General features: G+C 35.8%; 1 protein-coding gene across 3 annotated transcripts; it reads left to right on the forward strand.

Moving 5' to 3' along the window:
• Positions 1–27,185, forward strand: LOC102923699 (cysteine-rich secretory protein 1-like). 3 transcript variants are annotated; one of them, XM_076557869.1, is made up of 9 exons: positions 12–199; positions 11,019–11,073; positions 12,600–12,673; positions 15,092–15,208; positions 16,328–16,415; positions 19,470–19,615; positions 21,169–21,263; positions 24,082–24,170; positions 26,423–27,185. In XM_076557869.1, the coding sequence occupies exons 3-9, from the start codon at positions 12,602–12,604 to the stop codon at positions 26,548–26,550; spliced, it is 735 nt and encodes a 244-aa protein (XP_076413984.1). In that variant the 5' UTR covers positions 12–199; positions 11,019–11,073; positions 12,600–12,601; the 3' UTR covers positions 26,551–27,185. The 3 variants fall into 3 exon arrangements, with proteins under 3 accessions (XP_076413983.1, XP_076413984.1, XP_076413985.1); XM_076557868.1 differs by lacking the exon at positions 11,019–11,073 and having other exon boundaries at positions 1–199; XM_076557870.1 differs by lacking the exon at positions 11,019–11,073 and having other exon boundaries at positions 12–219.
• Positions 27,186–27,495: the final 310 nt, after the last annotated feature.

Here is a 27,495-nt window from a genome sequence, read left to right on the forward strand (position 1 = left end):
AGAGAGAGAGGTATATTTTTTTCCATACACTGCTTCCCGAGCACACTATCAAATAACATATTCTTAGAGGCTCAGAAAAGATTCAAACAGCTGTCCGGCACAAGTTCTTTACATCGCCTGCTCCATCCACCCTTCTCCCATCCTGATCTCTGCTGCAGCTGGTGCCCAGCATAGGTGGTGCCTGAACAGGAGACCTGAAGTAGGATAAGTATTAATAAGGTGTTTCTGGTGTAGCGAGAATCCCACAAGGGTGCTGCAGACCACCTGTCAAAGAGTTGGGCTGGGTAAGAGTAGTTAATAAGAAAGAATTAATAAAGATCCCCTGGTCATTTAATAGGGCTGAAGAGAGTATATAAGAAAAAAGAAAAATTAATACAATGGGACAGGTGGAGTCTAAGGAAAGGAAGCTTTTTGCTGATATTTCAAAACATAATTGAAATAGAAAAGAATAAAAGCAGAGGACAGTCAAGTTTGTGAGTTTTTACAGTTTGTGCATGAGCTTAGTCCTTGTTTTCCTGATCAAGGCTCCCTAGATATTGATAATTGGGATAAAGTAGAAGAAGATATTAGATATTGGTATTAATCCAATGGATCACAGGCATGTTGTAGATGCTTTAGCTTATTGATCATTAAACAAGCAGGCTTTGGCTCCAATGGAACTTGGGGATTTACCTAAGTGTAAAAAAAAAATCTACAGAAACTTCTTCTCAAAATAAATCAATTGTTCTTCTCCTTTTTTTTTGTGAATGAAACTTTTATTTACACACTGTATCTAGAAGCAGATACATAATTTTTTATACAATTGATTTCCCAAAAATGTGCAAGAAATTACTATAATTTGCTTACAAACCAAAACACTTATTAAATCAATGGACTTTGGATAGTTCATTCTGTGGTGTTCTCAGTACAAACAGTACACACCTGATTTGAAACGTACAAAGTGTAAACTACAGCAATCTGGATTGCAGGTATTAATTTCATAGCACACCAACTATGAGACTTCTTTACCGCAACATGAATACATACTGTTAGGAAATTCTAAGACCTCTTCATCCTCTCTGGTTGGAGAATTTGGGTCTCTTTTCAAAAAAAGTACATATTTGCCTTGTTATATAATGACTGATCAATAAAAAGGATGTCATAAAAACTTTATATGATTAAAAAAGTATTAAAAGGAATCAAATTTTTTATTATTAACGTACCAATACCTTTATAATTTTAAAGTTATTTTTGGAAGTGGCAACTGTTCTTCATTAAAGAATATTCAACAAAACTGTCTATTGCTGGTAATGTCATTTCATTTTCTAATTAACACTTCACATTCAATGAAAGAAATTCAGATTTAAATCAAAATATATTATTTTGAATCATTCATAAGTTTCTTTCATTTATAACATGAAATGTACAGTAAGTAAAGTTGGCATTCCTGAAAGCAGTTAGAGATACTTAGCACTAGGAGAGAAACTGCATAAACAGGTAGGATTTCAATAACTGCCATCCTATTTCAGTAATACTGGCTCAGAAACTATGATATATACTTTGTTTTATCTTCTTAATTCCAATGAGTTAGCCTTTATGGCACATGATTTTATTCAACAGCAAGACGGTTGCCCTCTGTAGCTGGTTTTCTTAAAATTATTTTTTAGTTCTATGGTTATTTACTATGATATGTTACCTAAATTTTCAGATTATTGCACCATGTAGAAAGAAAACAGTCTTCCTTAGAGAAAACAAGGTACTTTTCAAGTACTTTCTGTAGTTCTCATATTTATAAAAATATGTTAAGTGTCTTAGGAAGCCCCAAAGTAACTTCCAGCCTTCAGCAAGTTTAGTGGTGAAATATTTGAGTAAAAAAACTGAATTACTTGTTACAAATGGATGCAGCTTTCCTGCTTGCTATTTTCTTGCCTTAACCTAGGAATTTTAAATGTGCAGATTTAAGAACGGCTTACAGGTTGTGTTTGTATCATCTAAGTTCAAAGAAACCCAGAGAGTTAACCAACTTCTATCTAAGCCAAGATACAAGACAAGGACCTACTCTTTCTCTTTCCATTTTTAACAGACACCATCCTACAAAGCCATTATTTCCCACTGTTTCTTATTTCTGTCAAATGGATGTCTTGGCTACAAAAAAAAAATACTGATAATACACCTTTCTGTGAATCTGATTTCTCAATAAATGCTGATTTTTATTAATAAACTATCAGAACCTGATGATTTCAAATTGAATTAGGACAGGTCATATGAAAAGTTGGTTTTTTGTAATATTAAGTAACAAAAGTTGTTTTTTGTAATAAAGATTGCCCTAAAAATAACACAAAATTTATTATTAGAAAGATTTAGATGAAAATCAGAATACTCTTGACATTTAATGGGTAGATCCAAAACATGGGGCACCATGAGAAAGAGTAGGAAACAAGCTATGTTCATGTGAGACGTGTTGGGGACAGTCCAGAGACTTTTGTGAGCCATGATCTTGAGAACATGTGCATGTTTCTCAGATATGAATCTATCTTGACATTCACCATCAATACGGTGACTATGTGACACCTGCCATCTGATGTAGATGCAGGGACTGTTCTTCTCTTTTTAAAGATCCATTAGGAAAGGAGGTTAGTAATGAGTAGAAAAGAGATAAGAAGAATCTGAGTAACTGAGAGGAAGAAGAAATTAAAATTTTAAGGAGGATTGGCCACCTGAGTATCTCCTTTTCAAAAGAAACCTAAAAAGAGGCCAAAAATGGACAAGGAGCCTGTAGGTTTTGCTGCTGCAGTTAGAGAAGGTGGCAGAGCAGGGGACCTTTGGTTAGGTGTTATCCAGTAATGTTTGATACAAATGATCAAGAGATGCCTGTGTTAGAGCTCCTTGTGCAATTTTACATAGTGAATCCATTGGTTCTTTATATGTTTTTGAGAGTAACAGTGGTTCATTTAAAAAATTTGCAAGCATTGTGTTCTTTCTAATTGAATTTCTTTATTATTATTATGATTATTAAAATTATTTTATTCACTTTTTATACCAACCACAGATGCCCCCTCCTCCCCTTTTCTGCCACCCAGCCGTCCCTCTGTAACCATCCCCCAATCCCACCTCCTCCAAGTCAAGGTCTCCCATGGAGAGTCAGCAGAGCCTGGGACATTCAGTAAGGCAGGACCCAATTGTATTACTTCTAATGTAACAGATGAGGCTTTTGATACATCAGGCCAACCATGTCGTATTTTACTTCCTGTTAATAATACTGGCAATTGGTATGCTAATCCTGCTTTACAGTTTATGAATAATGTTGTATATGCTTTTTGCAGAGGTAAACGTTGTGTGGCAACTTTAATTTTAGAAGTTACTGCATTAGTTGCTATTGCAGCTAGTTTTGTTTTTTTCTACTGCTGCTTTGGTTAAACAAATTCATTCAGCTCAACGTGTGAATTAATTATCAAAAAATGTTTCTATTGCCCTTATGATTCAGGAACACATGGATAGAAGTATGTAGGAAAGACAATGCTTTGGAAGAAGTAGTGCTTTATATAGAAATCAAATTCAAAATATTAAGGTTAGATTATCAATAGAATGTCACTCGCAATTCCACTGGATTTGTGTTACTCATTTATCACACAATGCTTCAGAACATTCTTGGGACAGGATTCAACTTCACCTTAAGGGAGTTTGGGATTATTCAAATTTACTTTGGATTTTCATAATCTACCTGAAAAAATTTCTACTATAAGTAAAACTCATATTGATTCTTTCAAAGTGGAAAAAGTGTCAACTTCTTTAGTTAAGGCTATTAGGAAATATATAGGTTCCACTACTGTTTGATCATTTTTTTTTATTAATTTGGAATTGATAATTTTTATTTTTTTACTTATTATTTTTCTTTTTCCAGTCATCTTACAATGATTGGTATGAGGCATCAGAACACTGTCAGTGGAATTTCAAATAGATCAACTAAAAAATAAAAAAGTGGAAGATGGTGGCGCCACTCACCATTTAGCTCAGTAGAATGTATGACAGTTGTGTGGCTAAGGAGACTGTGTAACAAAGCTCCAGTTCTCGTCACTTAGCTAAGGAGACTGTAGGACTGTTGTTTGGCTAAGGAAACTGTGTGACAAAGTCCGGTTTCTGGTTGAGTGGATACAGCCCCACTTTCTCCTTTATTTTATTACTTAAAAATTAAATCATTGGTATAGTGGTTTTAGGATTCACTGACTTTTTCCCTTTTGCCCTCAAAATGTTGATGGTCTGAGATGGTCTGGGAAAGGAAATTAGATGAATAAAATTCATTGAAATAAGTAATATAAAACCTATGCATTTGAAAGTATTAATATTGATGAGACGACTGACCAGTATGTCCTAACTAAACTGTGGAAATGGAGATGAAGAACAAAAATGGGAAAGTACAAAAAAAACCAACAAATAAGTTTGGGAACATTTTTTTGCCTATTTTGTAGTGAAGATATTAATGCTTTTATAGATATAAAATGCAAATTTGAAAACTAAGAATCAAGAAAAATATGATTTTACATTATGAGTTAATCATTAGAAGATTATAAAAATAAGAAAGATAGGAATGTAGTAGAAATGATATAGATGTGTAAATTGGGATATATATATATATATATATATATATATATATATATATATATGTGTGTGTGTGTGTGTGTGTGTGTTTAAAACAGATTATAGTATAATTTGATAAGAATTTTTGTTTGGCTTATTATAAGTTAAGAATTAGCCTTTAAGATTTAATTGTTTGGCAATAGTGACCATAAGGAAACATTAAGGGCCTCTCCTCCACCGCCTACTTAAACTCTGTCTACTTGCTCCAGGAACTGTGATCATTGAATTTTATGATTATGTCTTTTAAAGAATGTTTTGGTTCATGTTGGAAAAATAGACCTGTATTAGGTATTTTTTGAAATGCCAGTACTGAATGATGTAATCATTGTTGTAGGATATAAAAATAATCTCTGTGGCTCTGGGATAGATATAAACAAGTATTCTCTTCTATATACTGCCTCCTGAGCACAGTATCAAATAAAATATTCCTAGAGGCTCAGAAAAAATTCAAACTGTTGTCTTGTGCAACTTTTTTTTTTTTTACTGCTGCATCCACCCTTTTCAAGTCTGATCTCTGCTGAAGCTGGTCCCCAGAAAGGCAGGGATAAGCCTTACTCATACCACAGCAGTTCTGAACAATGTGTACAGTTGGTGTTTTTTCAAAGTAGGAAATATACTTGTCTAGTAAAGTGATGGTAAATTCTCTTCTAAGACCCATGACCTAACTAGCCCTAAGTTTCTAACTAGGCTAGGTTTCTAGTACCAAGCATAATTTACCCCTTATAGAGGGGTCTTTAAGTACAATTAGATGTTGGTTACAGCCTACAGAAGACTGCTACTACGAACCTTTGAGGATAACTTACCATGCTTGTCATTATTGTGGTTTATAGGCATAACAGCTGATTAGGACTACGGATTGCTATTCTCCACTGTCACCTTGCACAGCAACTTCTAGAAGGAAGCTTTCAGATGAGAGCCAGTGAGACAGAGCCCTGTATCTGAAGTGTGTGGTGTCTTCAGAAACAGGGACTTGTACAACCACTTTGGAAATCAATATGGCACTTTCTTAGAAAATTGGGAATCAAACTCCCCCAAGATCCAGCTATACCACTCTTGGGCATATACCCAAGGAATGCTTAATCATACCACAAGAGCACTTGCTCAGCTATGTTTATATCAGCATTGTTTGTAATAGCCAAAACCTGGAAACAACCTATATGCCCTTCAACTGAAGAATGGATAAATGAAATATGGTACATATACACAATGGAATACTACTCAGCAGAGAAAAACAATGACATCATGAGGTTTGTAGGCAAATGGATGGATCTAGAAAAAATCATCCTGAGTGAGGTAACCCAGACTCAGAAAGACAAACATGGTATGTACTAACTCATAGGAGGATACTAGATGTGGAACAAGGATGACTGGACTGCTACTCATATCACCAGGGAGGCTACCTGGAAAACAGGACCCCAAGAAAGACACAGGAATCACCCAATGATGGAGAAATGGATGAGATCTACATGAACAGCCTGGATATGAGTGGAGTTAATGAAGGGTGAGGGTCGAGGGAAAGAGAGCTTGGGGGAGCGGGAGATCCCAGCTGGATCAAAAACAGAGAGGGTGAACAAGGAATAGAAGACCATGGTAAATGAAGACCACATGAGAATAGGAAGAAGCAAAGTGCCGAGAGACTACTCTGGTGATGGGATGACCAAACACTCTAACTGTCGTGCTATAAACCCCATCCAATGACTGAGAGATCTGGATGCAGAGATCCATGGCTAGGCCCCTGGTGGAGCGCCGGGAGTCTAATTAGTGAGAAAGAGGAGGGTTTATATGAGCGAGAATTGTTGAAACCAAGGTTGGATAAAGCATAGGGACAAATAGCCAAATGAATGGAAACACATGAATTATAATAGTTTTAAAAATGTTTTTTCTCATCATAGATGAGAAAAATACCAATATGGCATGATTTAGTCATTCAGGTATGTATTTCTTAATGAACATATGAGTTATGCTTACATAGTTTCAATAAACAGCCCATTGATTGGAGCTTATCTATCTAGAAAGTAGTATTTGTTTTCTTCAGTGTTCTTGATGTTCTTCCTGACAGTTTTAAAACTAGCACAAAATAGATTTTAAAGCCATAAAAGTTAAGGGCAAAGATTAAGAAACAAGTTACAAAATGCATAAACCCATGGGCCTTTATATTCTCTAAATAATTAAAAGCAATCATCTATGTTCTAAAATATACAGAAAAAAGAAATATTTGTACAGTGGTTTTCTCTACAGATTTGCAAACTGAGGAAATTATAGAAGGTGATTTAGTGGTATAGACACTTAAGCCAATCTTGTATCTTGAATCAGTTATCATCCACCAAGAGAAAGGACTTATTTCTCAGTCTGGTTAATGAGCATAATTTGATAAATTAAAAAACGGTAAATATGAAAATTATTTTTTCTTTATTTAGATTACATGTTTAACCCAATACCTGAAATTTCTCTGACTCACTGTAACTCAATGATTCTTAATGCACAAAATGAGAAATGTGGTGAAACTGTGGAAGAAATTCCACTGAATATTTATGTATAAAGACAAATGCTATTATTCCCAGATACTACATGTTACATTGCCCTGCTGGACACTTCCTAGCTGCTGAGTAAGAGAAATTGGAAATAATTCATGTCATTTAATTATCTATTTTACTTAGTAGTGAGATTGTCTTTTGTTATAATTTTGTCTCAGCATACAAGTTATTTATTGCAATGTCACAGAATCTCTGTTTAAATATATTTATTAAATGTATAATACTTTGAATAATGGAAAAAGCAATTTTAATTTGAACCAACTGTCAAAGGCAATGGTGTAATGTAGAAGAAGTTTAAGGAGCATGTCCTAAAACACAGACAAAAATAATAAGCTCTGATATCTTATGGCATACAGAGGGATCACAATGATGACTTGCTATAGATATTAAAATAACTAGGAGTTGAAATAAAATAACTACACATTGAAAGCATAAAGTCATAATGATAAAGACAAAATTGCTGACTACTTTGATTTTATTATCTCACATTGTACACATTAATTGAGTTATCATACATTATCCCATAGACCTGTAAATCTAGAAGATATTTTTAAGGGGTTGTCTACAACCTTAACCATTTTGATTGGAGTAAACTAGACTTCACCTAAATGCATATTGTTTTCTAAATTTTTGACATTCCATGAATAGATTTATTCCCTTCATTATAGCTTTTTGCTGAATTATGATTCCTCAACAATCACATGCACTCAGTTACAAGTTTTATTATGACACTAATCCAAATACATATAGTGTAGACAAAGAATCAGTTTACTTATTTAACTTTCCGACTAAACAGTAAGCTGTAAGTTGTAGATTTTCTGGGGTCTACATTTAGGAAACGTGTTATGAAAAATTATCATTTGCTATAATATATTTCAACAAAGAAAAGGTCACAAAAATAAGTGAGAAATTAGAAAACAAAATCGACAAGTAACAACCCAATTGAAAAACTAATATCACTTTGATGCTTGAATTCATGTGTGTTATTTCATGAACCACAGCAACATTATATATTGTAGCATATTTAATGATCATAAAGTAATAAGTTTATGAAGAATTGTAAAGCAGGAATCATAAGCCAGAAGATATTTGCCTTTCAAGCCATTTTCATTCACTTTTTTGGGAATTTCTCATGGAAACAGTTACTCCATATTAGTTACTAAAGTCAACTTATTCTCATGTAATTCACAGATGTATAGCATACTTTTATTCAGGTAAAAAAGAAAAGAAGCATTGCATACACAAAGAAAGGCCTTGAAATTACATGAACATGGCAATGGATGATACGTACTATATCATCTAATCACAAGTAAACTAAACAGTATTTCCCCATGTATATATCAAAGTGGACATCATTATAAAAATTTCACCAATATTCATGAGAACCGAAATCTCAAGCTTATGAGAATTTGCTCACCATTAAGCAGCCTTCAGGGTGAGGATGGAGACTGTTCTGATCATGCTCTTGCCACATTCTTCCATTGAAAGCTGTAGGTAGAGACAGCATATCTGAAGGTAATGTGATTCAGGAATGTTATTTACTTACTTAGAGCTCATATTTCACTTGTATATCTATCTATCTGTCTGTCTGTCTGTCTGTCTGTCTGTCTGTCTGTCTATCTATCTGTTTGTTTTGACCGGAAAGGGTTTCTCTGTGTGTAGCTCTGGCTGTCACTGAACTCACTCTGTAGACCTGGCTGGCCTCAAATTCACAGAGATCTACCTGCCTCTAACTCCTGAGTGCTTGGATTATAGTTGTGTGCCATCACCACCCAGCTCTCACTTGTATATTTAAAAAATACACATCAGGGAGTAATGAAAGACAGGTAAGCAACCTGTGAGCCTTTAATTTCTTATGGTCAAGTCCACCCTGAGCTTTAAAGATTGTCTTAAACAGTGTCTAATATGTAAGCCTATTATTATATACAATTAAAGCATTTATTGAGTAGATTATCTTCTCTGGTATGTCTTTTTCACATAAATCAGTGAACTTAAAGATAAATAAGAAAATAAGAATCGATTATTGAATTATGTATGATATATTTCAATATATATGGCAGAATGTGCCCCACAAATGCCTCTCAGTGTTATGTATGTACTACTTGTGATTGTGTTAGTTATTCTTGCTTATTTATCAAAAAAGATTTCTTAACATCATTGCCTAGGAAACTTTCTGTTAGTCTATCCTGCTTCATTTTTATGTTGTCATCATAAGCTTATAAATCACAAAACTTTGTGTGGATCTTCACACTCAAATGATAAAAGTTTGATATGTTGCTCAATATTGTGTTCAACTTCATTTGACCAGAAAATAAAAGCTAATACTAGGGACCTTAAAAATACCAGAGAGCTCTGGGTTTCTTTACCAATATACTGTGTAAAGCACTATCACATTGAATTTACAAAGGTAAAGGACACAATTATTTTCTAAATCAAATTGGTCCAACAACTAATCAGAGATGTTTTAGATTTCTGTGTAGACATCTTGAATTCTCTAGAGATCATGAAAAGTATAATCTAACACTTATTCTCAAAAGAATTATTTTTTTAAAATTATGCATATTTATGTATATATTTGCTTCTGTGTAGAGGTATCTGCATGCGAATAAAGTGTTCAGGGAGACTAGAAGGTGTCAGGTCACTGGAGCTGGAGTTACAAGCAGTAGTGAGACAAATGACATGGGTGGAAGTGAACTCAATGTTGTCTGTAAGAGCATAAGTTACTCTTAACCACTGAGTCGCCTCAGCAGCCCCCTTAAAAGAGAGAAATACAGCTCTGATAAGATGAAAGTGACTTGGTTAGGAGCATCTACTGACAAATATATAGATACATTATAACATTAGATGAGCACTCAAGAGCTAGTAAACTTCTCTAATAATTTGTTTCTGATAGCCATATACAGAGTCACCATATGATACCAAAATTTCAGTTAGATGACAGCTATAAAATCTACCATGACAGATCTTGTGTCATACCTTGTTATCCAAGATGTGCTTGCACAACCAGATTGTGTCAAAGCAGGAAATAGGTAGAGTACATAGAGACAGTTCCAACTCTTGTCTGTCACCACCTTTCTCCTTCCAGCAGAACAAACATTTCATTTTGCTCGGACATCAGCAGTAAGTAGTACTATTTTTTTTTAAGATGAATTGCCTGATGCCAGTGCATTTATAACTTATCGGTAGCAAAATGTTATAGTTGGTTCTTGCACATCTGGACTGTTGACAGTCCTTGTCGATAATTTTATTGAATACATTTTTTAATTTAATCTCTAAAGCTAAGTATACATGATTTCAGTTTTATTTTTAATCTGGAAATGCTTTTGTACAGAGATGTGAGAATGAATTTCTTTATTCTAAAATATCTGTGACTTTCTAAAGTAGTTATATTAGAGGTACTTTTATTAGAACTACGATTTAGAGGTACAGGCATTTTTCTGTGCACTAATGCAAATATTATTAGATTATGGATGAGAAGGTAGCCTTGTTAATGATTTTAAATTGTCCAAATCAACCTTATAGCTATGAACTTGAAATAAATGTGTTATTGATGATCACCAGAATATATAACTGGTCCATAAAATACAATTAAAACAAGCAGAAAATAAAACATTTCATTTTTCTGATTCTAGGTGAATATACTCAGGTAGCTTGTAGGTTCTTTACATGTATAAATGGTGTATAAATTCTATATGAAAAAGCAGTTTCCCTCATAGATATTTGTGTTTGGGGCAGAAAGGAAATGACTGGAGAATATTAGGATATTATGATACTACTTAATATCATTTAAAAGGGAATTATATGACTTTGGGGAAGATTGTAATTCCAAAGGATATTTATTCATACTTTTTTTTTTTCATTTTTTCCGAGACAGGGTTTCTTTGTGTAGCTTTGCACCTTTCCTGGAACTCATTTGGTAGCCCAGGTAGGCCTAGAACTCACAGAGATCCGCCTGCCTCTGCCTCCCGAGTGCTGGGATTAAAGGCATGCGCCACCACTGCTCAGCTTATTCATACTTTTCTTCATGTGTTTAAATGATATACTAGACTAGTCAACATCTGAACCTACAGAGTCTGCCAATCCAGCTAAACTTGTGATGTTGGATTCAAAAGCAGTGAAAGTTATGATGAGTGTCAATCCCTAGGGCTATTTGATACTAGACTGCCATGTGGTAAATCTCAATCCTTGAGGTGAGACAGCTCATTACAAAAGACAGAGGTAAGTTGCTTAAGTGAATGTCAGAAATTTCAAGTGGTGTAGATCAGGTACAGCTCAGAATTCCAGTGCCACTCCTTAGCAAATTCAAGGAAACAGAGGTATTCACTCTTGGAAAATGAAAAAAAAAAAAAGAAAAGAAAAGAAAAGAGAATGCTTTTCAGGAATTGACAAGGCTGTTTTTCTTACAGGATATTTGTCCAGATTGTGTCCATAATGACTTCTATCTGTTCTATAGAATTTATGTTCTGTGCTGACTGCTTCCTAGCTCAGAGAAACGTGACAAAGCAAACTGAGTGATGATTTAATATGACATTGGAATTTAGAAAATATTACAGTAGATACTCAGGAGAATGTGACTAGCTATCATGTGATTCTTCCAGTAATGCACTCACCCCAGGCACCTCTGCTGGGGTTTGATTGACATATTTCCTTGTTTACATAATATTCTAAATCACCGGAGCCTCTGGCTCTCAGAACTGAAGGCTATGATGCCACACAGCCGGTACTGAGATTTCATTTTGCTCCCAAAATTTTTATGACGCGTCAGTATGAAATCTCTAACACTGATATTATTCATGTGTAAAGTGGGATATTGAGTCACAGTTTTAACTGCTAGGTTTTTATGAGTTTTAAACCAAGCCCAAAGAGAGTCACATAACAAGTGACACCAAACATAGTCTATGCTATTTTGTGTGTCTACATTGGGTCAAAGGGTACCTTGGAAAGTTTTATGAACTATACCTATTTATGCATTATATCCATCTATATATATGTCTGTATTAATTGTAGAGTAAGAAAAACTTCTATCTGGTTAGGAGAAATTATTAAAAGCCCGCTGTAGATGCTGGCAGTATGACTCAGTAGAGAATGCACTTGTTATGCAAGCATGGGCACCAGAGATTAAGTCACCAGAAGCAATGTAAAAGCCAGGTGGATGTGGCTGCATGCTAATAACTTCAATGCAGGCAGAAGGTAGAGACAAACAATACCCAGAGCAAGCTGTGTAGCCAGACTAACTGAAATGGCGAGTTTGGGGCTCCCTCACAAATTCTGTCTCAACTTATAAGGTAGGGAGCAATTGGGAACATCTAATGTCTGCCTCAGGTTCTCCTTGTTATATTGCTAGCAAATCCAGGAAATTAGTCTCATTACTTCCCCCTGCCTTCTGTGTTACTCAGAACTCCTTGTACTAAACATTTAATGCAGATCTTTTTTCTCTTCTTTGTTTTCTAGACATGACATTATTCCCATTGTTGTTGGTCCTGGCTGCTGTATTGGCCCCATCCATTCTTCAAGAACACTGTAAGGTATGGGTCAAGTTTAGTATCTTATCAGAAAAATCTAGGCAACCATGAAGGCTAGGAAGCTATAGGATCACTATTCAAATTCTGGAAGGCCAGAGTGTGGAGTAAGTCACTTAGATCCTTAGCAACACACACACACACACACACACACACACACACACACACGCACGCACGCACGCACACACACACACACACACACACACACACATCCCAGAGTGGTTAAGTATATCTACTATGCAAACAATAAGTATGTACATGAGCCAAATATTTGTTATTTATAATATGTTCTTATGCTTAGACAATTCCAGATGAGGCTCAGTCACCTTTTTAATGATGGAATGTGTAGTACCAGAAAAATAACTCTCCTCTTAGTTAGAAAGCTACTAAAAATTAGAAGCACTGGGGGTTGCTGTAGCCTTCATTCTCTTCTCTTGGCGCCTACATTGAAGACTACTATAATTGCTCAAGAGTACCGAGTGCCAATAACTGGTTAAACCTGTTTTGGAATATACATTATATGTCTTTTGTTACCATAATCAAATTAGTAACTGGAGATTATTGTCTAGGTGTTCTTTCAATTTGTTTGCATTCCCAGTTTCCTTCTTAAATTGATTGTATTTTACAGAACTTTTGAACCATCTATTCTCTTTCCCTTCATCCCTTCCCCCTCCCGTCTCTCTTTGATCCATTGATACTTCTTTATAAATTTTCAAGATTTAATAGCAGAGAGATTCAAGCCATGTTTTATGAATGAGGGCTTCTTTGAGAGTTACCATGGAGAACTGATTCATCTCTCTGAGTCACTTATTGTTTTTTCTCTTGGTTTTACTTTGTGGTGTTGTAATTATTAGGTCACATTTCTATCCAAAACAAACCTTTTAACATTATAAACTCACATTTCCGTGTTTCTGGTATGTGTTCTTTAAATCTGTACAACTTTCTGCTAAGAAAATGGAAACACGTGTATTGTTTCATGGAATTTTTAGCTACCAGGGAAGGTAGCATAACAAGCAGAAAATAATAATGGCTTTCTCAGAAGCCATATATATTGTCTTTGGAAACAAAACCTCTTTAGGTAGATTTTTCAGGTTTAAATGAAAAGTCTGGGGGTTGGGGGTTGGAGAGATGGCTTCGTCAATAAGAGCATTTACTGAACTTGAAGAGGACCCTTTGGTTTCTAGCGTCCACCTCAGGAGGCTTACATCAACTTGAAACTCACACTCCAGGGAATCTGATACTCTCTTAAGGCTTCCACTGGCGCTGCACTCATTACACAAACCCATATTCTACTCAAACATATACACTTAAGTATAAATGTTTTAGAAAATGATGCCATTCCCTTAATAAATAAACATCTGGGGATATTGTTACTTTATATTAAAATAAAATGTGAGGATTTTCAAGCAATGACTTTAACATGTACATCCTTTCTGCCATAGAAATCACTAGCTGTGAGAGATCGTTTCACACAAGGCTGTCATTAGTGCTTTCAGAACATAAATCATTAGGGAAAAATGGACATGTCGCAGCCCCTGACAATGCAATGTGTTTAGATCTGTGGGTGCAATATCTGCAAAATCTTGAGGGAAGTAAGACTGCAGAAAGGAGAAAAAACAGATTCCAGCACTAAGAAATGAATGTGAGAGTCAGTCCATCAATAGTTATGCTGTAACATTTTGCTCTACACTATAAAACAGCACATTTTGGAGTATGTTTATATCAGCAAGTGGCTCTTATATCTCTGCCAATTCACATAATATCACTCCATCCACCTGTGCCACACAAATGAAAAAGGTAAATTTAAACATCAACATCTGAGCTAACTTATCAGGGTTATTACTGTCCAGTGAAATGTAAAGTCAGTAATGCTCAACTATTTTCAAGAACCCATTGTCTCCAAATTGACTTGGATGTTCTATTAGATAAAGCTCTCTTCGGAGTGATCACAAAACCCCGTTTCATATAAAATTCTACAATGCACACATGTATTGGCTAAGGACCTACACATTATCTCACAAGCTTTCAAACTCCTGGTCAGATGGCTATTGCCTCTTAAGGTCTATAGTAAATTATATTTCTTCATCCTTAGCACTTCCTTGCTACAGCCTAACTGAGTGTGAATGACTTAAGGTTCTCTACGGTTCATCGCTATTATTATAGATCTCTCTTAAATCAAAATTGACATTTGTAGCCTCAGAAGAGTTTTTATTTGATATGCCATAAATTCTATTTATTCTCAAAATTTATATATAAAGTACTTTTCATGAAAAGTCATAGATTGTCTTAAATTTATTATCAAGGCTTAATGACTAACATTGGCCCGAGTACTTTAAAATGACTTTCATTCACCTTAGACAACTTATTCACTTTTTAATGCAACCTTAACATACACTAACATGACTTTAATTTTTAATTTTTCAGGATACGAATTTTGAGGATTTGATAACCTCTAAAGAGTCAGTCCAAGAAGAGATTGTAAACAAGCACAACCAACTGAGAAGAATGGTTTCTCCACCTGGTAGTGACTTACTAAAGATGGTGAGGGCTCACAACAGGAAAGTGCATTTGGAGAGCTGTGTTTAGAGCCTGTGGATAGCATCTAGCTTCTCCTGTGTGCTTCAAGAGGGTCTGCCTCTATTGTAGATTCTATTTAAAAACGAAATGTATTCATTGTTTTGTTGGTGTGCATGTGTGTGGGTATGTATCCATGTGCTATAACATGCATGTAGAGACTTAGTTGGTTCTCTACATCTCTACTGTGTTTAGTTGTGCAATGATCAGAGTAGAATTCATTAAATTTCTTTTATAACAGTGACTCATTGGTATTATGGAGCTATATCAATTATAGTTACTGAACTAAAATCACATCTTTTGAGTTTGATCTCCATTGAAAAGCCACGATGTTATTTTGGCTCACTCTTTTCTCCTAAGGTCAGAAGATTTCTCCTTTAAGGTCCAATGACCTTTCATCTAAATAGTCTACTCTCTGGATCCAGATCCAAAGTCCATGTGTCTCTTAAATTTATTCAGTGAGGTAAAAAATGAAGCTAGGATTTATGAGGCAACTTCTTACAGCTGTAAAAATAGTCTTAGTACTTCAACATGGTTAGTGATACTCACTCTATAGCAATTACCCAGTCTTTAATGATTGATGTTGTGATTTCAGTAATTTTAGACCATTAATGGTTTTAGTACTTTTTTGTGGCCTTGGGAAGACAGACTACTTGTATTTATTTGGTACAGAACAGTCCATAGATAAGAGGGAGTATCTTTGGACATAGGTTATGAAACTACTAAGAAGATCAATGTGGGGGGTTGAGAAGGACTATAGAAGGCATGGGAAATGGAAGGAAAGAGAACCTGTGTGACATCAAATGGAGGCTGTGGGTGAGAGGGCATGCATGGGAGGATGGGCAGGATCAGGAAGATGGGGGGAGGAAAACATGAAAAATAAACTTATTTATAAATGCCACCATGAAAGCTGATAATATACATGCTAAAATAAAATTTTAGACATATACTAAATTATATATTGATTATGATGAAAATCAGAAGGCTCCTACAGAAATTTTGCAATGATATCAGCCTGTGTGCAAAGATCATGTGACTCTGCTGTTTGAGTGATTCCATGGATATCTTCCTTTTTTTCCTCTTTAGCATTGGAGTTATGATTCCCAAGCGAATGCACAGATTTGGGCAAGCCAGTGCAGTTACCAACACAGTCCTGCAGATTCCAGGACCACCAGTATGTAAACTAAAAATCACTTAAGTTTTCATGGAGAGTCACACAGGAAAGCCCATTTTCTCATATTGTGCTAACAAAAAATTGTAAATAAACACCCACTCTGATGCTGCCTGTTTTAAAAATTAAATATTTCTGGGCCAGAGTTGGCTCTGAAAGTCTGAAGTTTGTGCTTATTGAATGTCTTATATTTTACACAGTCTTTCCTGAGGCCAGTTTTGTGCCTTGCAACCAGTTTACAATTGAAACAAGATATGGATCATCTCTTTCTCTGCTTTGAAGATTAGAAACTGATATCTGGATGAAAATAATTACTAATTATGGCCTTATAAAGGAAATGTGAAATTAGAATCTCTTTTTAATTTTTATCCTATTATGGTTTTGTTTATGTGTATGTGGGTCATGTATATTTATGCATGTGTGCATGTATGTAAGAATGCTTCTAGAGGGCAGAAGAATGCACCAGACCCTCTGGAGCTTACAGGTTACAGGTGGTTGTCACAGTGCTGTTGTCACAGGCGGTGGTAAGCTACACTGTATGGATATTAGGAGTTGGATTCAAGTCTGCTGAAATAGGGAGGTATACTCTTACATGCTCAGCCATTTCTCTAGCACTCTGAAATTAGAGTTTCTGTTTTTAACCCAATTTTTAATGATATGGCTTTTTGTGTTTCCAAGATATCTTTTTAATTATAAAAACTATATTTAATTTGATCAACTAATTCTTCATTTTTCTCAAGAAATATCAAATATCTTAGTATTCAAATTTACTATTTCCTTCATTATTTTTGATGGGGAGGAGACAGGTCTCACTGTATGTCCCTGCATATCTTCAAATTTCTGTTCTTTCAACATTCGCTTCCTAAGTACTGGGATTTTGTGTGAAAGTCCCAATATGTGCACACCCAGCACTTCCTTCATTTTGTGTGAGCTCAACTTATGAAAGCCTAAAAGGACACATTATGTTAAATTAAAAATAAACTACGATTCCATCCTGCCCCCGACTTCCCTTCTGGACCAGAGGTGAGTATCTGAGCCCAACCCGGACGCCATCCCTGGGCACCAGCCACTCTGGGAAGACCTGCCCAACTTGGCCACAGGTTCTGGCCACCGGGCAGGTCCCCGTCTAGCCCCACCGAGAGGGATCCCCTTCACCAAGTCCACCAGCAGCCCCTGTAATCTCCACGCCCTGCCCCCACGCCCATCTGCCCGAGACCCCAGACACCTCCTGAGACTTAGAGACCGGCCCCCATCTCCCATCCTGCTCCTGATTTCCCTTCTGGACCAGAGACTTCCGGTCCAGATAAGAGCTTCCATCCTGCCCCGGAGTTCCCATTTGGACAAGAGAACTCCCTTCTGGACAAGAGAGAGAGACTTCCTGAATCTGTCAGCTCTTTCTGAACCAAGTACATTGATAAGACCAAGAAGGAACCACAAGGAGATGGGCAGACGTCAAGGCAGAAGTACATACAACAAAATGAAGAGCAATACAGGATCACCAGAACCTAGCCCGCCTCCAACATCTAGACCTGAACATCAAAAAATGGAAGAAGCAGAAGAAAGTAGCCTTATGAGTAATATCATGAAGAAGGTAGAGGCTTGTGTAGAGGAAAAACAAGAAAATTGGAAGAACGCTGTAAAAAAAAATAAACTGCGAAACAATATTTATATAAGGAAGTGCAAAAATGATAACAAAATTAATAAATGGACCATGATATATTTCTTAAAACATTAAAAATGATCACCTTTGGCCCAATTTAAACTTAATAAATTAATAATCTCTTTTAAAGGTTTTACTTCTTAGACATTTCTAATTTAATAATATAATGAGTAAAAGATAACTTAAAAGGTTATAATATTCAGTTAAATTTAAAGTATTTTTTTATTTACAGACCTTATAAAAAATACTAAGCTATTTTTGGAGGTTAAAAGATTTTTTCCCCATTTTTTAAAGAAAATCTGGCCCATGAAGTTTTAATATTCTAGTTAAGACATGACTGTAACATGAATTGCTAAACAGTCTTATTAATAAAAAACCTGGAGCTATGAATTGGGGTAAAAGCTGAAAGATCAGAGAGCAAGCCAGCCAAGTCTTACTTCTAGGAAATCATCAGCCAAAGAGACAACTACTTCCTGTACACTCATACCTATATACCTTTCTGAGCTCTGTCATCTTTCTTCTTCTCTCCACCCAGCTGTATCACTTCCTCTTCCCTTCAGGTTCTATCACTTCCTGTCTGTCTGTATAGACCTCCAGACTTCTATGGTCAACTAGTGCTGGGTTTAAAGGCATGTGTCACCATGCCAGGCTCTGTTCTCAATGTGATCTTGAACTCACAGAGATCCAGATGACTCTCTGCCTCCTAAATGCTAGGATTAAAGGCATGGGCTACCACTGCCCAGTCTCTATGCTTAACATAGTTTCTAGCTTTTTCCTCTGATCTCCATGCAAGCTTTGTTTATTAGAGCACAAATAAAATATCACCAGAGATGACCATATATACTTTGAAAATATAATCCTTTCTTTTTTTTTGCTTTGTACTTGTAGTTTTTTAAAGAATGACTGTAATGAAGGCTCACACAGAGCAATAATCCTAAATACATAAAATTGTTATAAAAAATCTCTAGCTACTCAGGAGAGAAATGAAAGGAGTTAATCTTGGTTTTTTCAAGACTGCAAAACCACATTTGGTACACTTGAGGCACAGGCATGCACACACACATACACATTGCACACAGGTGTGGAGAATTTAATGTGTGGATGAATGAGTTTGAGGGCAGAAGCTACTGAAGAAAAGATTTTTCTATCTACTTAGTGCTCATGGTGTTTAGCACACACATCTTGAATACATATGGCTACTGTTCAGCTAAAGGTTCCTCAGGTCTGAATGATGTTTCTTAAGCAATATTCAAAAGGAACTGTGAGTAATAACATTAAAAAGCAGGGATTCTGTGCGCGTGCAAGTGTGCGTGCGTGCGTGCATGCATGCGTGCGTGTTTGTGTTCCTCTTTTTTTCTTTATTGCTGTCTTTGTGAGTGGTCTGTCTTTTTCCTTAGAAATAAGATGTGGTGAGAATATCTTCATGTCAACTTATCCAGCATCATGGTCTCATGTAATCCAAAGCTGGTTTGATGAAGGCAAATATTTCAACTTTGATTCAGGCCCAAATCCACCTGATGCAATAGTTGGAAATTATACTCAGGTAAGAAAAATATTCTCTGTAAGTGCTAGGCAAGGGAATATTTTTAATTACTTGACTGATTTCAATAAAGAATTTCGGGGCAGAGAGTTTTTATTTTCTTTTTGAGACACGGTCTCACTCTGTAGCCCAGAATGGCTTTGAACTTCCTGTCATCCTATCACATTCTCCCAATTTCAGGGCGTATAGAGAGAGTGCACACCATCTGTACACCTTGGGGAAGATCTTGAGTGGTTTGTTGTTCATTGGTCTTGACATTCATTTGCTATTTGAGCTGCCAGCTTTTAATGGCTTATCTAATCTTTGTAAGGGAACATACTTGATTATTTTCCTAACCATAATTTCTTGACTCAAGTCCCCAAACAGGGGTAATGGCCTATATTCTAAGGCACCTCCCCAGACTTTAACAGGACTGTATATCAGTTGTGTATGGCTCCTGAGTGAAAAAGGGAAAGTCTCCTGGACTTTTATTACCAGAAAACCTGAACAGCTACCTTCCTGCTGGATCTAAAGGCCAGGGCCTTGGGCCCTTTCCTATCAAATAAAATGACTCTTTTAGCAAGAATTATAAGATTGTGGCTCCTTCCTGTCCACTGTCAAAGAAGGCCTTCCATAACTAGGAAGTAGGTGATATGGGGATCCTGATTGGCTGGGTAAAGGAAAGATCCAGTTGTGATACAGGCATGGGTCAACTCCCAATCTCTGACCTGATCAGATCCTGTAGGCTGACAGACTTGAGCTTAAACAGAGTTTTAGGAGGAAACTAGGATATTCAATGCCAGAGCTCCACAAAAGAGCATCTACCACATACAACGTCTGGGAAATATGCTGAGTGCTGGCCTTCCATCACGATGAACCAGAAAGGTTTGCAAGCCACTCATGATCCCTGTCCACACAGATAAGAAGATACTCATGATCACAGCTTAGAGTATCAAACTGAACAATCTCTTCTATGATACTGGGAGAAAGTTCTGGTTCATCTTCCAAGGCCAGGGTTCTATGGACATAGGACACTTGTTTTTGCAAAGGCACTTCAGAGTAGTCACCAGCAACATCTTGGTCAGTTTGGTGTCTGACCAGGAGTTGACCTGATATCCAGATTACCCTTTAGCTGTTTATGGTCACATGCCTGTAGAGCTGAAACTAGTGTCAGAGGAGTTAAACATCACACCAGTGTCTTCCTAGTGTCCATAGATTCTTTGATGCCTTTCATTTTGACACAACGCTCTTTGGCCTCATCCCAGCTTTCTGTATCCTCATCATCATGGAAACTGTCAAAGATGACAAAGAAGAAGAAAGCTTCTCTGAGATGGAGCTGAAGCCACTCTCAGCCTTCATAAACTCCACTGAGTGCTTCCCGAAAGTTCTGCCGGACTAGCTGACCAACAGCAGCTCCTTTGGGAGGTTCTCACATCTGTAGTTTGATTCAATCACTTAACTATGTCTATAAGGCATATAGAAACAAAGTATACCAATGGTGTTTCTAATTTTGTATTTGTTGTTCTGCATTATTTTTCTATCTGACCTGTTCCTTGTCTTTGTCTCTGGGTGTATAGGTTGTTTGGAATTCATCTTTCCAAGTGGCATGTGGAGTTGCTAAGTGTTCTCACCAATTATTGCCATTCTTATATGTTTGTCACTATTGTCCTCCGTAAGTATCCACTTCAAAGTTTATTTTCAGCAATGTCAAATGCAATTTGACATTTTTAAATTATCATAGTATAAAAACAAATTAAAGATGTATTTTTACATGGAGAGGGAAATATAAACTTCTAAATATTTCCTAGAGTTGAAACTTATTTAACTAAATCTTTGAAATGTCCATCTCATCACTTCCATAAATCAAACTCAGAAGCATTTTACTTATCTTTAAAAATAATCTCTCTTCCCTCCTCAATTGCTGTTTTCTAGACTAATGGTGACCTTATGAGTACCCAAGTATGAGGATTGTAAATTGCTATTGTCAGTTCATGCTATGTTTGTAGGCTACAAAGCAAGCTTTTAATAGTAGACCAGGAGTGAACATGAGTGAATTACACAGGTTAGTGATTGTGGTGCTTCTAATTAATTGATCCTACCCCTGATTATATAGGTTGTTGTATCTGTTTTTAAAATTTAATTGTTGAGGTGTGGTAGTGTTTCACACTTTTAATCCTAGGACTTGGGAGGCAGAGTCAGGCAATCTTTGTGAGTTTGAGGCCAGGCAGGACAACACAGTGAATAGTTTCCCAAAATTCCAAAAAAAAAAAGTTTGTTTTATTTTTTGTGAATTTCATATAGGAGTACTGTATTTCCTTCATTTCCATACTTCCCTCTGCTTGAAATCTTCTTATCCCACACGTCCTCACAAATTCATGATCTCATCTTTGTTATTGTACTCGCACAAAGCCTAAAATGGACAACCATAGATGCAGATGTAATTAAAGTATTTTTTTTAAAAATTCAGTTAACATTCAGATTATGAATATATATTCATTGTTTTCATGGGAATTTTTTTAAGAGTTCAAACAGCATAGAAGGGAAGTAAATTTCTAGTTTTAAAATCAAGATATAATAAATGAGTTTTTCAGAATTTTTTAGTAAATTCTAAGGAAAAAGTGTTAATATTTTAGCGTTCTTAACTATTTGAAATATATGAAGGACCTCTCAACCAGTCTTTGATGTTTAAGACTTAGTATATTCTTACAGGTATAAGGTAGCAACATTAGGGCTATAGAGATGACTCAGTAGTGGAGAATTATTGCTGTTCTTTCAGAGAATCAAGGTTTGATACCAACAACTATGTCAAGTAGGTCATACCTATTTTTAACTTTAGGACTAAGGGCCTATTCTGGCCTTTGTGGGTGTATGGGTGTTCACATGCATAAATAAAGCAACGGAAATTAATCTTGGAAAAATAGCAAGCAGGCTAGTCATTGTTACAGTTTTGCAGAAAGATAAAACTATTGGTTATTTTCTCCCATGGCAGCTTATATAGCATCTTCTAATCCTATGAGAGCTAATCTGCAGGAAAGAGGCTTCCAGGTCAATTCCAGCTCATTTTCTCCAATTCCTGTGTCTGAAGTTGGTGATGTTTTTAACAATAGGCTCTTATCTTTGAGTTCATGGAGGCAACCAAGTGTGTTAACAAAAGATTATATTAACCTGGATAAGGAACTATAGGTAATCTATGGGTGTTAAGAAAGGATCAGTTTTCTTCATGGAGGAGACTCCTGATAAGTTATCCAAGTCCCAGGTTGTCAACCCTAAACACTTGTGAGGACCAAAGTCATCATTTCCCCTGGAACTGGAGTTACAGACATCTGCAAGCCACCTGAAGTGGAAGCTGGGAACCAAACCCAAGTCTATTAAAGGGGAATGTCCTCTTAAGTCCTGAGGCATCTCTCTAGCTCTACTATTCTTTTAATACAAGAAACTTATACAACAAGAGGCTGAGGGTCTTCAAATCAAGTCTTTCAAATCATTCCTTTCTAATCTGTTTGTGGGTTGAATAGTAGGATCCTCAAAGAATTTTCAAGCATGATTCTGTTGGCATTAATTAATACAAAGAAGGAAGCCACTGGACTCCATCCAGCTGCCTGGTCAAGTAAGCATCTAGAGCCTGGTACCTAGAAGTGTTAGATGGGTAATGAGGAGGAGCAAGTGAAAGATCTTGTACAATGCTTCCTGACTTTTTCATTTTTAACATTGCTTGTACACCTAGAGCAGTGTTCTGCATATAGAGGAGAGGTTCTGCTGAAAGCCCTTGGTCATTGCACACACACCCTGCCACCCTTAGTTCAATGGAGAATCTGACTTTTCTAATTTCCTGTGATGATCAGCTAAGTGATGCTCCGACTGAGGCATTGGTTGGCACTTTCAGAATACTGCACACTTCAGATAGTTTATACAAATAGTTTTTTCTCATTAATATTCTCATTTTGATAAGCATAGAAGTCTCAAACCCACACGCTACCTTTAGGAAACCATAAACATTCCTAAGACTTAGGACTTTAACAATTACACACTAAATACTTGAAACTCAGCACATCATTGGTACCTCCTCCACACTATAGGAACCACAGCATTTTCTTGTATCTAACTTTCTCTATAGGAAATATCTTTTATACTTAAGCAGCATTCCTGTCTTATGTATTTTCCAGGTTTATCAGGAAAGAAGAGAGTGTTTTAGCAATAAAACATTTCTAAACCTTTAGATTCTTATTTATTCTATTTCAATTGCTCAGGTTCTGACATGATGGTTGAGGGAAAATGTGAATGGATTAATTATCCCATTATTTCACATTTATATCTGAATACTCTCAGGAAATGTTAGTTGTTTTTGTATGGCATAACTAAAGCTTTTAATAGGATTCCATATATATATATATATATATATATATATATATATATACACATGTGTGTGTGTGTGTGTATTTGAGTATACAGGAAAAATTAAAAGTATTTGATGTTTTCTATTTCAATTTCAGTGGTAATATTGAAAGATGGCAATACATCCCTTACACAATAGGGAAACCGTGTGCCCTTTGTCCTGATCACTGTGAAGATGGACTCTGCAGTAAGTTTTATTAACATATTAATATAATAATATCAAATCTGTTTTAAGATTTAATAGCATGGCCTTATTTTCAAAGAGGATTTAGAATTACAAATTTTCCTGTTTAGGATGTATGTACTTTTGACATTGAAAAACAGGATACTCTATGTTGTCTAAGGAAACATCTAAATCAGTGCAAACTTGCAACTGTATTGGTATTATTGCTATTGGAGTCTACAGAAATATTCCTGTGGCTATAATTCCACAAATTTCAAGTGAATTTTCATATCCTCAATAATAGTAGGATCTTAAGGTTGGCATTTTAAGAAGACAAAGCAGTATAAATCTAAGTGGTTGAGATAATAGTACACAGATCAGCCCAGAGAAGGAAGAAATATACAATTCTTTGCCCACCAAGGAGCTTAATACAATAAATTCTTAAGCTCCTCCAGAGCATCATTTGAATTTTGTGTTGCATTTTTATTTATTTGTGAAAGGGTATTTGTGTCACTCTGTATATGTACAGACACATGCATGTGTGAAATGTCTTCTGTGTGTGATTGTGTGTTGAGGTTAGAGGACAACTTGTGTGAATTAATTCTCTCCTTCCATAATAAAGGTATGAGAGATTTCATCACAGGAAGGAAGTTAAATGAATGTCATAGTATCTAATTTTCAGTATTATTATGAATATAAATACAAAGAATTAATGTAACCCCAACATTCTGTGGGCAGAGGAAGGAGAATCAGGAGTTCAAACCCAGGTTGGAATATTGATCAAACTACGGGTAAGCCCAGGCTACATAAAGGAAATGTAACAGCAATAAGGTATTTATAAACATGGAAAATAACATCAAATTTAATGTAGAAAATTTTGGTGGCAATTTCTGGGATTTTTGTGCATTCTCCAGTGAATTACAGAATTCTTTATTGTGCATTTGTTTAAATAAAGTTCATAGTACTAATGATATGAAAACATGTCTTCAATTGCTGTGTACTTGGAACTGAATTAATTGTTATCAGATAACATTTTCCCCCAAAAATTGTGCTGGACTTAAACATGGCTAATATAAAATGATCTCAGCCAGACTCTAGAAGTCCTGAACCAGCACTGTTACCCTAAAGTCAGGCTGACTTTCATTCTTATCTCTTCATGGATCATGTTTTTTTTTTTCCTCCTGCTGGCTGTAAAGCCTGCAGTGAACCACCACACAAAGTGAAAGAGGACTAGCCATGTGGCTGTAGTGCTGCTTCTCTGGAGGTGGAATTAGCAGAGGTATATGATTGTATGGGCTAGATTCTAGCCTAGGCAACAAATAAGTATCTCAATGAAAGGTACCAAAAGTACAGGGTATAAACAAGTTATTTTGAATGATTTGGTAATTATGAGTTTCCAATTCTCTGAGACTGTGTAAGTTGAACGGAGGTTCATGAGCTCTCGAAATACATCAAAGACATGACAAAGACTGTAGGATGAATTTCAAATGAGTTTGCTGGGTTTCTGGTCACTACTGTACATTTGAATATAAATATTTAATAATCAGGAGAAAATTTTCCACTACCTACTATTCCAAGCCTCTGTTTTCACAAAATTAGCTCCTCTTGTATGAAAAACAGAATCAAAGTCTAGGGCAATCATGGACAACAGAACATTCTGGAATGACTTAATGGTCAGTATTTTTACATAAAGAGACTGCTAGGAACAGTAGCTATAAAACATATTTATGAAACTTGTTTTGCTAAGAATATAGAGTTTAAATATGAACCATTCACAAGTTTAGAAATTACTTGCATAATGACTGACATTATAAATAGTGGGGTTCTTTTTTAGTATTTATCTTTATCTTATGTTTATAAATGTTTGCGTGCATTATGTATTTATGCACACACATTTGAACCCAGTGACCACGGAGGACAGAAGAGAGCATTGGGTCCCATGGAACTGAAGTTACAGGTGGTCCTAAGCCCTGATGTGGATTCTGAAAATCAAAACCAGGTTCTCTGCAAGAAGAGCAAGGACTCCTAATCACTGAGCCATCTTTCTAACCTCTAGATAGCTTAGTTCCTCAAAGAACCACTGAAGTTAAATTTCTCCAGCATTTTGTGAGTGAAGAAATACATTAATTCATATCAAAGAGATGTCATAAAGCTCTAATTTTAAAGGACATCCATTCATTTGCTCAATCCCCTTCTCGCAATTTATGTGTTTTATTTTGTCTCTGTTAATAGAGGAAAATAATAACAAAATAATGGATTCCTTTGTTTTTTTTCAGCAAATAGTTGTGAATATGAAGACAAGTTTTCTATCTGTGAAGAATTGAAGGCTTCACTAACCTGTGACTATCCAATGGTTAACCAAGTGTGCAAAGCTACATGTAACTGTAAACGCAAAATTCATTAAATTTCTAGTACAAATGAACAGGGCCATGTGAAGAAAGAGCACCTCCTCTACTTGGGCTGGTCACATTCCACTAGAAAATCTGAGGTATAGATACATTGAAATGATTCCAAACAGTAAATATTCTTTTCTTCTCTATTGTTCTATTTAGTAGAAATATTTTACATCCAAAGATTTTGAAATAACATAATCAATAATCCCTTTGTACTTTAACCTCTGAATTCTGTGACACATTTATGGAGTTAAGTCAAGCCCAAGGTTATACTCTTTGTCTGTATGACTAAGGTCACTGAAACTCCATCCTGAAAAAAAGAATCAGGTTCCCAGAGCACAACAGAGTAAAGGAACAGCCTATACTTGAACTGTAACTGTCAGTCATCTTTCCTAGCTCTGCCTAGCTATTATATCTGAAAACAAATCCCCATTAGCTTTCTTTGATTTCTTTCCACCATTTGCTCTTCTTCACATGCGCTGGAATTAGTGGTTCAAATTCTAAACTTCAATTTACATTTTAGTTGTTGAGTTTTTCAAGCACCTTATAAAAATGAAATGTAATGAACAGAATTTGCATATTCAGGTGCCTGTGTTGACCTTGATTGTTTGAAGAAATTTAAATAAATCTTACTATTTGCATATTACTCCTCTCCTAGGATTTGTTTGAATTTCTGATTTGGAGTTTGTTTATTCCAGTATGGTATTATAATGTTTATGATACAGTTATTTAATTTTTATTTACATTAAGGTTCTTAGTCTTCACAAGTGTTTACACTAATTAGTACACACTTCAATTAATATGCAAGAGTGGAGCTGAGTTTGATAAATATTCCTGATCCTACTCCTGGCGTATCTAACTTTCAGTCCTAACCCAGATCTTATATCCACTGTGCCCCCACAGACAGTGAGTCCAGTGGACCCTAGAACACCTGAATAATCCCAACTGTAAGACAT

This window comes from Peromyscus maniculatus, chromosome 21, assembly GCF_049852395.1.
Source record: "Peromyscus maniculatus bairdii isolate BWxNUB_F1_BW_parent chromosome 21, HU_Pman_BW_mat_3.1, whole genome shotgun sequence".
NCBI lineage: Eukaryota > Metazoa > Chordata > Mammalia > Rodentia > Cricetidae > Peromyscus > Peromyscus maniculatus.